Genomic DNA, 14649 nt, shown 5'->3' with positions numbered 1-14649 from the left:
TACCTCTGTTCAACACTCAATATTAATATCAACTATAAAACTGGGAGATTTATGCTCAAAGGTGCTGACCACTATCACGGCAGATGTCAACACAGACTCCAAATCAATGACAGACTGCTTTTAGATGGTGAGATTCTCCACAGGCCTGTTTGTGAATGAAATTGTGCTGACTGCATCATGCCCCCAAACAATGCAATTCTCCCTAAACAGGACCCAAAAGAAAAGAATGCTTAGTGTCTGGATGACGATGTACTGTTGGATGGATACCCCACAGACCCACAGACCCAGTCCATCAATAGTTATCTTTAACATGCAGCCGACAATTAGATGGTGCGGCGGAGAGAGAACTGGACCTCCAGTCAGGAAGTCCTGAGATCGTATCTGGCCTCAGACACTTACCAGCTGGGTGGCCTTGGGCAAGTTTCTTAACATCTCTGTGCCTCAGTTTCCTCAACTGTGAAATAACTGTATCTACCTCCCAGGGCTGTTGTGAGGACAAGATGTTTATAAAGTGCTCTGCAAATCTTAAAGTGCCAAGTAAGCACCACAAGATATTAAGACACTCACTAGCTGTATGATCTTGGGCACGTCACATGACCTCTCCGCTCCTCAATCTCCTCATGACAGCATTTACCTCGTTTATTGCGAGGAGCAAACGAAACAACACCTTGAAGGACTATATAAATGCAAGCTATTAGTAGTAACAACTATAACTAACATTTATGTAGCACCTACTGTGTGCCAGGCACTTTTTACAAATATCTCATTTGGTCCTCACAGCAGCCTACTATCATTCCCCTTTTACAGGTGAGGGAACAAAAGCAAACGGAGGTAGAGTGACTTGCTCAGACCACACAGCGAGGAGGTCTTCCTGACTCCAGGCCCTGCACCACCAGCTGTCCTACCTGAGAATGAAGGAAGCTCAAAGACCATCAAGTCCAATCTCCCTACTTTACAAGAGAGGAGAAGGAAGCCCAGAAAGGTAAAAGTGACTCGTCTCCCATCGTGCGATCAACAAGCTGATGAGCGGGAGAGTAGAACCGAGCCCTCCAAATCCCAAGCCTCTCACTCTCTCTGGCCCACGGACGCATCACAGAACAATGACAAGCTAGGACCCCACATCTCACAGTGCCTCTCCCATACTAACCTCGGAGCCCCTACATTTCTGTGTTAGGCTACATTATAATATGCTCCACAGAATAACAGAACTTTGGTTGTATTATGTGGCTCGGCAATCAAATAACTGAAACCACTGATTTAGAAGGATTTCTGAATCTGGTAACAAAACTAATTTGCAATGGTAAAAGTTACTGACCAAGTTAAAAGTCACCTCTAAAGCAATGAATCTCACAAAGTATGCTACACAACACTACTGCAGATTTTCAAAAACTCTATAAATAACTATTTAATACCAATTTTTCTTAATCAAAATAGAGTATGGTAAATATAGTATTCACAAAATAAACAAAACCTGCCTATTATATACTTAAGTGCTCACCTCAAAAAACATCACACCTTGAACTCACAAAGAACTCAACAAAAACATCTGCTGTTACTGAGGAAAAACTGCACAGGAAAGCGTCTCCCCAAATGGAATATCTCATGTTATTACTCAAAGGTTCAGTGTGCTGCCATTCTTCATGGCAAAGAATACTGTGCTGTGAGTAAACAAAGCTTGAGAGCCACTGATCTAGAGCACTACCACCCAAAGGCCAGTTAAAATAATGCTAAAGGACCAAAAGTTTCCCACCCCTAGACATCCAAAATTTCCAAAACCAAGGAGTCCAAGTTAGCCAGTTTGTTTTTTGGGAGGAAAACATTACACTTTGATGGTTGATATGTTCCACTAGATTCCATACTTTAATGAATCTACATTCCATCCTCTAATGTACCTATATATATATCACAGTGCCAAGCTACAACTGGACACTGCCTTTTTGATATTTGTCATATAATCTGAATTATAATCACTGATTAAACACCTCAATACAGTCTTACTCGAAGACAGTCAATTTCTGGCTATATCATACAGCAGCTAAAATTTATTAAGTTGCTACAATACTAGAAATAAAAACTATTGAATCATTTACACTGTCCCAATGACTAAAACCTAACTTTCTACACTTGGTATTTATCCTGCCAACCCAAATATAATAACAAATCTTAAAACATTATTAATGAAAGAAAACGTGTAGAACAAAATCAGAATCATTGTAAGGGGAAAAAACTAGCATGCAAATACGACCTACCTCATATGCAGTATCCTTATAAGGGCAGCAGCCAGACTTGAACTAAGTCTTCCCATTATACAGCAATGACTTAAATGGCACAGTAAATCAGCAGGGAGGCAAGGCAGAAAATATATCAATTGGACCAAACGCTGCTGAGATGCTGCAGGAAGAAGAACCACAGTGCCTTCTTGTGGATCTAAACAGACAAACAGAAATTAAATTCCAAGTACAAAAATTGTTACAAGTCAAAGGAATTCACTTAGAAAGATTTCACAATTCTCAACGACAGGCATATTATTCTGAATATTGCAATTTCTGAACTTTACTTAGAAATGGGTAACAACTATTAGCATAAAAACGTCTTTTCTCAAGGTCTCTTTATTCAAAAACCAAAAACTACCCTGATGATCGTTTAATGGAGGACACTGCTTAGCTTTGTAGTTCAGAATAGGTCAAAATTCTAGTCATTTCTAAGAGCCAGCATACTAGAAAGTATTGTAAAACAACCTACTTTACTCTCTAGCAGCAAAATACAATGCTTAACGTTACAATATGAAGCGCATCCATAAATTTTCTTTTTCAAAAAGAAAACAATTCTATGATTGAAAAAGAAATTGAACAAGGGGAGACTTAGCTTATTTTATTTAAATGGTGCTTCTTCATAAGTGATGAATAAAAGCATAAAGGCTTATTTTAAGTGTGATTAATAATGTAAACAAATATGTCATCATGATTATGAGTTTCACTAGAGGGAGGGGGCAAGAGGATGGAGAAGGGGGAAAATTAAATATACAAAGAACAAAGATATTATTAACTTCCCTATACTTCAAAGAAAAAAATTTCTCCTAGATACTAAACTACTTGTTGGTCTCATGTTAGAAGAAAATGAAATGACTACTTTACAGTTTCGAGTCCAGCAATCACATTGAAAGTATGACAAGTTTACTCGAAGTCATCAATATTTTATAATTCCTTTGAGTCTACTAATTTTTAAATTACATATTCAGTTTAAAATTATTTGAATATTTTAACTTTCTTCAACTAATTATGCCTTAATATCCTAAACCACTCAATTCAAATGAGAAGTAGGAAAAGGCTACACTAAAAAACTTTACTTTGCCTATTTCAGAAAATAATGAGACACATTCAGAAATGGGGGATAAAGAGGATCTCAAAACAAAAACCAGAAATACAAGTTAAATTTAAAAAAAGAAACAACTCATCAGAAGCAACACGGCTAAACACCTCGAGTCATACCGTAGATCCGAGGAGCAGTCGCCTGCAAGCTGTTCAGCAGCTCTTTATTCGATCGTGCTGCAGCAGCATGAATGATCTCAATAAGCTGAGTTGAGAGTTCAGGGTTTTTACAGCCAAGTTGAGCGAGCTGCAAGGGCAAGCTAGCCAGCCAGCGAGATAACACTTTACTCCGGCTTCTACAAAAAGACAAAGATGATAAAAAAAACCATTTAATTACTTAAAAAAAAAGAAAAAGGAAAAAACAAACCACAATTGGCATATTTAAGAATACTGAAAAAATATGCACCAGTCACAAGTATTTATTAAGCATTTACCAAGAGCCAGAAATACAACGAAACAATCTCTATTCTCAAGGAGCTATCATAGAGGCTTCATCTGACTGGCACAGTAGGGGGAAGGTATTGTTCCACTCAAGCAAAATTTTAAAATAATTAAGAGTTAAAACTTTTCTTATTCCATTGTAATAAAAATCACTCTAATATTCTTTCTTGCCTCCTTAAATAGAAAAACCATGTAACTCAATCTTTTCTTAATAACTCAAAGTCATTCCTAACCAGGGAGCAAAGAGGTGATAAAGACAGTGTCTAAAGGGGTCCCAAGTCGCAATGGATACAACACTGGCTTGAGTGTAAGAAAGACCTGAGTTCTAGTCCTGCTTTTACCATAAACTTTCTGCGTAACTCTAGACAAATCACTTAAAACTTTCGGTGACTCAGGCAAGGCCCCCAAGACTACAGGCTACAGAGCAGGTGCCAATTGGCAATGGAAGACTGAAGTCATTATCAGGATTTCCTCATACCAATAAAATCACAGATCTGCCTCCCAACCCCCAGCATCTCTTTCCCCATTACCATGTAGTACAGTACAGAGTATCAAGAAAATTGGATTCAAAACTGGTCCTGCCATTGACAGGCTCTGTGACCTCCCAAGAGCTTAGCTTCTTGTAAATGGGGATAATACCCATCTCAGGGGCCAATCATGAATTATCTTTATCTTATTCCATTATCACCTTCCTTCATCTGAAGAACCTACCTTCCAATCAGGATTAGTAATGAAAGGTCCCCCCATGCCGCCAAACTTCTCCATTTCCTCTCACGATGCCTCACTATCCAATCTGAGACCCTAACATGCCACTTCATCCCCAAATTAATAATGAGGAATAAAGAGTGGTGTTCAGATCCAAAATCTCAGGAGGCTGTTACATCCTGGATATACATCTTATAAAGGCAGCAGGTTCATCCTGACCAGGCTGCCCAATGGAAGGCACCTACATTTCTGCAACAGCACCAAAGGGTAAAGGGCATGAGACACAGTTAAAATCGAACAAGAGTGGAAACCTTTAAGGGAGCAACTACTTGGACAGCAAGAGAAAAAGCCACCCAGTGGCTCCACAGATTCCTTTACCAATCCCAAATACTGCATGTTTTCTTGAGTACCCGGTCTTCAGCTATTCATAAATCGAAACTACACTTTAAGCTAAAAAGAAGCCATTTTTTTAAATTATACGCCTTTGCAGCCCTGCTGTTAGGCCATACTACGTGATCTAAATAAAAATTGCTTTAATGTTGGATCCTCTTGGCTGCAGATCCCTAACCAATCCCACCAAGAGCTTTCATCCTCTGCAACCTGCTTGCTGAATTTTTCTTTTCTCTTCTTGGCTAGATGCCAAGCGCCAGGAGAAAAAGTCTGGAGTGACTCCCTCCCTTTCTCAAAGGCTGAGGCAGGAGCCTCTCCTGTTACCCACCTATATAGGGTGGAAAAGGCCTCTCACACCATTTGATTGAGTAGGGATTTACCAAACACAATACTTCCAATGACAAGGAGGATGATTCGTCCTTACAGTCCATTACGCGCCCTGGCCTGCCAGGTTTTATCATGTGCCATACTACAGAGCCTTGCAGACTCCTGAACCATGACATCTAAACTATAAAGCTCTCATGGGCCTTGCCACCTATGCATCTCAGAAATGAGCCTAAGCTTTTCCGTCCTCCTCATTTCTGAAAGAGTTTTCCTTTACGAGTTGTCTCCCTAATTAGAGTGGGAGCTCCTTAAGAGCAGAGTATGTCTTGAATTTCTATTTCCATCCTGAATGTACTTAGAGGCTTTTTTTTCCACTTATTTTCTTTCAAAGTCTTTATTCCTACATGATTCATTAATCAAGAAACATTATACTGTTCTATGAAATCATTTAATTGAGCTACAGTACAATAAGCCCAAAGGAAGAAATATCACCATAGGAAATTTATACCTAGGATGAAAAATTAACAAATTAAATTCTTACTTGATTTTGTGAGGACCCATTTCTTCTTTCTGATAAATGCTACTAAAAAAGTTCAGAAGTGAAGAACGGACAGAAACAAGGAGATTCTTCTGTTGATAAAGTGTATAAACTGCCCTGATTAGCACCTCTGTTGCCACTAGGAGAAGGAGAAAAGAAAGTTTAAAACAAATTTTATATAAATTAATTAAACATGAGCTTTGGCATCATAATTACATGACCAGTCCTCATCTTCTTTGGCAAAAATTTGTTACATATGGGCAATGGTCATAAAATTTTATTAATTAGAAATACTGTAGAAAAACCAGTCCACTGAATGATCCATAAAAATGATTCATAGTGTTTGGGCCAACTGTCAAAGTAACAATTAGCAACTGAAGAGATGTGTTAGCCTTTTCTCCAACAGAAAAGTGACAACACAACACAGACCAATTAAGATGGTACCAGTTATTTCAAGGGATTGTCAAGTGACACAAAACCTCAGCAGGGATACCAGAAGTTTGGAACTTGAGAGAGAAGGAGGACAAAGATATAAAAAGAGGATTTCTTTTGAGTGAAATATAAGCAGAAATGCTAGCAAGGAAGAAATCAGAAAACGACTATTAGTTAACAGAATATTCTGGCTAACATACCCAGAATATAGATAACTTTCTTCCAAAAGCGCTGGCTTATACAAAATACTAACAGGTATAACATATAACTGTGCTCTAACTGGCTTCTGTCCACCCCAGCACTCGCTTCCTACAACAAGAGGCAGAGACTGAAGATGTAATCTAGTGAGCCCCTATGGTCTTTTTATTCCTCCACTGACAATGCACGTTTGGAAATCTGCATAGTACCTCTACACTAACCCACTGTAGACAGATCCTGTGGTCCACACCACACTCCAAGAGGTCAGCCAAAGATCAATAACCTCCTGTCAAAATCCTCAACTTTAGCAGTAAAATACATTTTAATTTAATTACTTTTCAGCCTATAACTATATATTTGTTTTCAAATATATATCATTTTAGAGATGTTGACTAGTATTCACACCTATTTATTATAGCATGGAAGGGGAAAAAAGAAAAGACTTATCCTAAAGTTATCAATCCAACAAACTTTTAGTAAGCACCTATTATGTTCTTATTCTATTATATAAATACATATAAATAATTATATATATTCTTATTATATAATCATATGACAAACACATCCCTTTCTTGGAGAACTAGTCTAATTAAAACCTAAAAAGTATGGTATTTGTGCTCTAATATTTTCTTCTTTTGGATTAGCACAGAACAGTACACCAAACACATGTGGGAAGGGGACTTCAAACTTGTGATTTTATCACTACTGGGATGTTTTCCTTTCTTTATAAGCTTTTCAGAGTGTTTTTCAATGCACTTGAAATAATTTAGTCCAAGTTTTTCCAATAAATAATTAAAAATAAGGAAATAAAAATTTACCTATTGCATACACAGCACTGTGTTGGGTGTTGGGAGATATACAATTGTTTAGATGAGACAAAATCCTTGCTTTCATGGGACTTAAAATCCAGTAGGAAATAACACATATAAAGTCTTAATTCTGGTGGGGAAAAAAAGGTTCTATGTGGACACCAGGGGAGAGGGCTGGTCCAGAGTACATCAAACTCTGCAGAAGGCCTTGGAGGCAGCTATCACAACGGCAACAGCTTTTGTAGCTCTTAGCCCAGAGATGGTAAGGGCGTCAGGAAGAGATATAGGGGACCCTTTGCTGGCACTGACTGGCAGCTCCATTGCCCATACACCAGGGGTGGGGAACCTGCAGCCTCAAGGCCACACGTGGCTTCTAGGTCCTTGGGTGCAGCCTTTCCACTGAATCCAGGTTTTACAGAACAATTCCTTTTATTAAGGGGATTTGTTGTGATTGTGCAGGTCAGATTCAGTCAACGGGCCACCCTTGAGGACCAAGAGGACCAGGTGTGGCCTCCAGGCCCTGCCATATACTGGTCTGGGATGTAATTCCAGAGTAGAGAGCAGCAGAGGCCCCGGTCACAGCTCCAAGGCAGAACAAAGCCGTAGCACTTACGGCTGCAGGAGACCTGGGAACCTGGCTGGGTGAAGACCAGAGAGCAGCGACCAGACCTCTCCCTGCCATCACACCTCCTTGGAAGCACCAAAGACTGCAGATGCTGAAAACAGCCTGAAGCTTGGGGACATGCCTCCTCCCCACTCTCAGGTGAGCAGGGCCCAACTTTAACAGAAAGCTCAAAGTCAAGAAACAGAATGGACAAACAAGCCAACAACAAAGAATCCGACCATAGAAAGCTATGTCAGTGGCAGAGAAGACCAAGACACACACTCAGAACACAAAAATGGTAACTGGACCCAAGCCCAACGAGAATTCCTACAAGAGTTAGAAAGAGATGAGAATGGCGAGGTAAAAAATGTGAGTTATGCAAGAAAACTATGAAAAGAGGATTCACAGCAGAAAGAAGGGTGGAAGGATGGAAGAAGGAAAGACAGACAACACCTTAAAAAACAGAATCTGCCCAATGTAAAAGACGCACAAAAATTCACTGAAGAAAAGAACTCCTTAAAAAGCAGAATTGGCCAAATAGAAAAAGTACAAAAGCTCACAGAAAACAATAATTCCTTAAAAATGAGAACTGGGCAAGTGGAAGCTAATAACTCCATGAGACTTCAAGAGACAATTCTAAAAAAGTCAAATGAATGAAAAAAATAGGAGAAAATATGAAAATACAACTAACTTGGAAAACAGATAAAGTAGCAATAACTTAACAATTGTTGGACTACCCGAAAGCTATAATCAAAAACAGCACTGACATCATATTTCAAGAAATCATTAAGGAAAACTGCCCTGATATCTTAGATCCAGAGGGTAAAACGGAAACTGAAAAAATCCACCTATCACTTTCTGAAAGAGATCCCAAAAGGAAAACTCCCAGTAATGTTATAGCCAAATTCCAGAGCTCCCAAGTCAAAAAAAAATATTGCAAACAAAAAGACAGAAACAATTCAAGGATTGTAGAGCCACAGTAAGATCACACAAGATATAACAGTTTCCATCCATGTTAAAGGAACAAAGGGCTTAGAATATAATATTCCAGAAAACAAAAGAGCTGGGGTCATAATCAAGAATAACTTACCCAGCAAAATTGAGTACAATACTTCAGGAGAAAAAACAGACATTTACTGAAATAGAGGACTGTCAAGTATTCCTGATGAAAAGACCAGAGCTGAATAGAAAATCTGACACTCAAACACAAGACTCAAGAGAAACATGAAAAGATAAATTGAAAGAGTGATCATAGGGGCTCAATAGTTTAACTGCTTACATTCTTATATGAAAAGATGTTACATGTAGCTCTTAGGAACATTAACATTATTAGGGCAATTAGAAGGAGTCTGCATAGAAGATATGGGGCAGAAGTGTGAGTCAATTATGTTGGGATGACCTCTCCCCAAAATAAAATAAAAAAAAATGATGGGATGAGAAAGGGATACAATGGAAGAAGGGGACACAATGGGGAAATTTTTTTCACATAAAAGAGGCATGCAAGGAAGACCTTTTATAGTGGAGGGGAAAATGGGGGGAGGGCAAAGCTTGAACCTCACTCATCAGAATTGGTTCAAAGAGGAAAGAGAACACACGAACGAACACACACACACACACACAGTTGGGTACAGAAATCTAATTTAACCAACAGGAAAACTGGAGGGAAAGGGGATTGGGGGATGGGGAGAACAAGATGAAATGATGAAAGGGAAGGCAGATGAAGGGAGGCAGTGGTCAGAAACAAGACAGACATCTGAGGAGGGACGGGATAAAAAGAGAAAGAAGCATAAAAAGAAGAAAATAGGATGGAGGGAAATACACAGTAATCATAACTGAATGTGAATAGGATGAACTAACCCATAAAACAGAAGCAGATAGCAGAATGGATTAGAAACCAGAATCCAACACTATGCTGTTTACAAATGACATACTCTTGTTTACAAAAGACACACATAGGGTTAAAACAAAGGGCTGGAATGAAGTGCATTTGTTCCATTCAACTGAAGTAAAAAAGATAGGGGTAGCAATCATGATTGTAGCCAAAAGAGCCCTAATTAAAAAAGATAATCAGGGAAACCACATTTAGATAAAAGGTACCATGTTTTTCTCTGATAAAGGTCTCATTTCTCAAATATATGAGTTAAATTTGTAAAAAAAAAAAAAAAAAGAACTATTCCCAAATGATAAATGGTCAAAGGATATAATGGGCAGTTTTCTAAAGAAAAAAAAAATCAAAGCTGTCTATAGTCATATGAAAAAACACTCCAAATCATTATTTATTAGAAAAATGCAAATTAAAACAACTCTGAGGTACCCCCTCACACTGGAGGGGATGAGGGAAAATAGGTACACTCATAAACTGCTCGTGAAGTTGTGAACTGATCCAACCATTCTGGAGAGCAATTTGGAACTATGCCCAAATGGCTTTAAAACTGTGCGTGCCCTTTGACCCAGAAATACCACTATTAAATCCATACCCCAAAGAGATCAAAGAAAAAGTAAAAGGACCCACATGTACGAGAATATTTATAGCAGCTCTTTTTGTAGTGGCAAGGAACTGGAAACTGAAGATGGCTACCAACTGGGCAGTGGCTGAACAAGTTGCAGTATATTACTCTGACAGAGGACTATTGTGCTATCAGAAATGACTAAGGGGGTTGGTTTCAGAAAAACATGGCAAGACCTGTATGAACTGATGCGAAGTGAAGTGAAAAGACAGTACAAAGTAACAGCAATGTTGTAACGATGATCAGCTGGGATCAATACAATGATCCAAGACAATTCCAAAGGGCTCGTGATCAAACGCTATCCACCTCCAAGGAGAGAACGATGAACTGAGTGCAAACTGAAATATAATTTTCTCACCTTTTTTTTTTGTTTTTTTGTCATGTGGCTAATATGGGAATATGGTTTGCATAATTTCATATGTATATATCATATTGCTTGCCTTCTCAGTGAGAGGGAGAAAATGTGGAACTCCAAATTTAAAAAGAAATGAATGTTAAAAATAAATAACAGCACTAAAGGGGAACAAAAAACTTAATCTTCCAACCCCCACCCTCACACCTGCTGGAGGCCATTTTACAGACTAATTCAAACATCACCTCCACCTGACAGGTACCACAAACACTATGCTTTTCATTTTTCCAGTGCAGAAACAGCTTCAGGAACGACTTGCCTAAGGTCATACAAGCTTTTTATGTGGCAGAGGTTAAGTCTGACTACTAATTTTATGTTACTTGCTAAATAATGAACTGGTGTAAAAACAGATGGTCTTAAGGGATATTTGTGTTAAAAAGAATGATGAGGGGCAGCTAGGTGGTGCAGTGAGTAGAGCACCAGCCCTGGAGGTCAGGAGGACCTGAATTCAAATCCAGCTTCAGACACTTGACACACTTACTAGCTGTGTGACCTTGGGCAAGTCACTTAACTGCCCTGCCTTCCCCTCTCCAAAAAAAAAAAAAAACAAGGAATGATGAATGATTATCTGCTCCTCCTCCAGACTTCACTATTTCTCTCAATGGCACACTACCATTAACTCGGGCTCCCATGTTCAAAACCCTGGTGTTATCTGAAGACTTCTTCATCTCCCTTCCCATGCTGATGTTCAGTCACTTCAGTTTTGTCTTAGTCTTCGTGACCCCATCTGGGATATCCTTGGCAGAGATACTGGAGGGGTTTGCCATTTCCTTCTCCAGCTCATTGTACAGGTAAGGACACTAGGCAAAGAGGGTTAAGGGCCGTGCCCAGGGTCACACAGCTAGTAAGTATCTGAGGTAGAATTTGAACTCACAAAGATGCGTCTCCCTGACTCGAGGCCTAGCAGACTTTCCACTGAACCACATAGATGCCCTATCACGTAACCAATCTACTATTAAATCCTTTGGATTATACCTCTTGTAAATTTTTTGTATCCATTCCCTCCTTGTATTCCCATCATCACCGCCTTAGTATATGCCCTAATCACCACAGGCCTGACCTACTGCAGGGGCTTCCTACAAGATCTTTTGACAGTCCCTCATTTCCCCTTGCAGAACCATCCTTTACACCACTGTCAGACTTGGCTTTCTTTAGCATGAGTATAATGACAGGACTGCTCTTCTTACAACGTTACAATGTCTCCCTGTTGCCTATCGAGTAAAGTTTAAACTAGACCTTGGCAACCACATTTGCAAACATTTCTAACCTTTTATGTTAATACTCTCCTCTATATAATCTATGTACCAGCAAACTGGATTACTTGTCTCCTATACATTCCCCCTACTTTTCTGCCCCTGTGATTTTACTTACTCTAATGCCACTGTCTAAAAATCCTAAACAGTTTTCTACTGCTTTTCCCCCTCTCTGTTGGTAACTTTTCTTTCAGGATCTCACAAAGTACATTGTTTACAACTCTCTCTCTCTCTCTCTCTCTCGCCCCCTCCCCAGCCACACTTAACAGTGTCGCTCCCTGAAGAAGCATCCTATGCCTTTAGGATAAAATACAAACTCTTTGAGTTGGAAATTTAAACCCCTCCATGATCTCAAACCCATTTTTCTAGACTTACAGCACATTACTCTCGTTCAAATGTTCTATGTGCTAACCAACCTGGCCTACTAGGCAATTCCCAGAACTTGACTTTACACCTCCTATCTCTCTGAAGAAGCAGATTTCCCATCCTTGGAAGTCACTGCACTTCCTACCTCCCTTCTGGCCTATTAAATTCCTAGCTTGCTTCAAGGCTCAGCTCAAAAGCCACCTCCTCTACCTATCTTTCCTGATTATTGCATTCATTAGTACTTTTTCCTCTCTTATCAACTCATCTATGGACCTTCCTAGAGCAGAACATATACCTCCTAAGAGGAGAGACTGCTTCATTTCTGCCAGTGAATCCCTAGTACTTAGCACAGGATTATGCACATGGTAGGTACTTAAGTGTGTGATTCATGGAAGAATTATGAAAATAATCACTTTTTAAAAGTTAAAGATATTGATTTATCTAACTCTCACAAACCTGTAACCATAAAGAATAAAGCAAAGCTAGATTAACCGTTCAGTAGTGTCAAACTTCTTCCTCTAGAGGCAAGTAATAAAGAGCTCAGAAAGACACAAGAAAGGAGTACAAATAGAAACAATCTTATCCACAACTACTTCCAAGAGTAATTTTAGAAATATTACTTACCTCTATTTGGCTGTATTTGCATTAATCTCCATGTCACCCCAAGCAATCTGTTCAATTGTTTATTGTTTAGTTTGTAGCCATCTTCAAAACTCTCAGTTACAAATTTCCTAATCATTTCTATCCAATCAAAGTCCTTCTGCAATGTTGAGGTACTTGCCAGGGACACCATGATATCACACAAAGTTAAATTCAGTAACAGATGATCTACATTGTTTAATGGAGTTATGCACTTGCTGCTAAATTTAAAAAAAAAAACAACAAACTCTAAGACACTGCATCCAGTATAATGAGGTACCTTACTAATAAACATTAAGAAGAAAACTGTCTCCCTTAATAAAGTGCAAACCTCAATAGCAAATGAAGACATGTTAGGAGTAACAGTTTTAGTAAGACATTTATCCAATTATGGAGTCACATTTGGGGTGAAGACCTGAAATGGGTTAAGCAACTCTCAAGTTTGAATCTAGAAAGAACTAAAGAAGAAAATATAACCACTGTAAAAATATATCAACATATCAAAATATATGTTGGCCTATACTTCACATTGGTCTGATGTTAGCAGGCAAAATTTCATGCAATAATAACAAATTCAAATTACTACCAATGGCTAATCTTGGTCCTTGGTTCTGGGGAATCAAACATATTTCTTCACTCTCAGTAGAGAAGGGAGTATCTCCAAGAGCAGAATACTAAAAACACTGTCAAACAAAGCTGTTTTGTTGATGATTTTACTTAACATTTTCTTCGCTACAGAAGAGGGAAGAAACAAGCATTTATTAAGTGCCTATTATGTGCCAGGCACTGTGCCAAAAGCTTTACAAATATTATCTCATTTGACAATATTTCTCTGTAAGAGGGCATTCGACCGAGAGGGAGTGTGTCAGGAATGACCACGGTAATCTTAAAAGTTATCAATAAAACTTTTTTAAAAACTAGGTGGCACAGTGGATAAAGTGCTGGTCCTGGAGTCAGGAAGATCTGAGTTCAAATCCAGCCTCAGACACTTACTCGCTGTGTGACCCTGGGCAAGTCACTTAACCTGTTTGCCTCAGTCTCTTCACGTATAAAGTGAGAACAGCATTTACCTCCCAGAGCTGTTGTAAGGATCATATCAGACGATAAAGCACCTGGCACATAGTAAATGTTGGTGATTACTGTTACTGAAAACATGAAATAGATTTAATACACGCTGCAAAAAGCTGATTTCCTAGGACTAAGATAACAATAATCACCCCTTACAAGTTTGGACCTTAAATACGCAACATTCCCAAAGGGACCTCATTTTCTGCTGTTCCCATTAAGCTCCTTAAACTTACAATTAATTTCTGTCTCATTACTAATTTTAAACCTATACCATTTTTCTTTCCATAGCCACACTCTTTGGGTTCTTAACTACTAAGGGGCAGACTGTCTCTTAATGGCACATATGACTCTGTTATATTTCCACAACTAGCATCCTAACCTGTCACTAGCTTTTTCCTTCTCATAAGATCTGATGGCGTTTGGATTGTTCTTCTTTAGCCAAAGGAAGTCATTCTTTCTTTGGGAAAGGCTTTCGCTCCTTCTCATTTATCAGCTGTGTGATCTTGGACAAGACATTCTCTTCTATAGGCCTATTTCCTCAACAGTAAAATTAGATTAGACTAGATTCCAAAAGCCCCTGAGTCTAATTCAAATT

At 38.8% G+C, this 14649-nt stretch overlaps 1 protein-coding gene across 1 annotated transcript in view; it reads right to left on the bottom strand.

Moving 5' to 3' along the window:
• The window catches only part of TEX10 (testis expressed 10), a 69453-nt gene that overhangs the window by 31085 nt on the left and 23719 nt on the right, over positions 1–14649 (bottom strand). The window contains exons 6-9 of the mRNA XM_036737637.1: positions 12972–13207; positions 5770–5905; positions 3489–3664; positions 2250–2427 (exon numbers count right to left, since the gene is read on the bottom strand). Of these exons, the coding sequence (XP_036593532.1) occupies positions 2250–2427; positions 3489–3664; positions 5770–5905; positions 12972–13207 (726 nt within the window). The remainder of the gene's footprint in view (positions 1–2249; positions 2428–3488; positions 3665–5769; positions 5906–12971; positions 13208–14649) is intronic.

This window comes from Trichosurus vulpecula, chromosome 9 (assembly GCF_011100635.1).
Source record: "Trichosurus vulpecula isolate mTriVul1 chromosome 9, mTriVul1.pri, whole genome shotgun sequence".
In the NCBI taxonomy this organism is placed as follows: Eukaryota; Metazoa; Chordata; class Mammalia; order Diprotodontia; family Phalangeridae; genus Trichosurus; species Trichosurus vulpecula.
The sequence above is the reverse complement of the archived record's forward strand: the minus strand, read 5'-3'. Positions and strand labels throughout refer to the sequence as shown.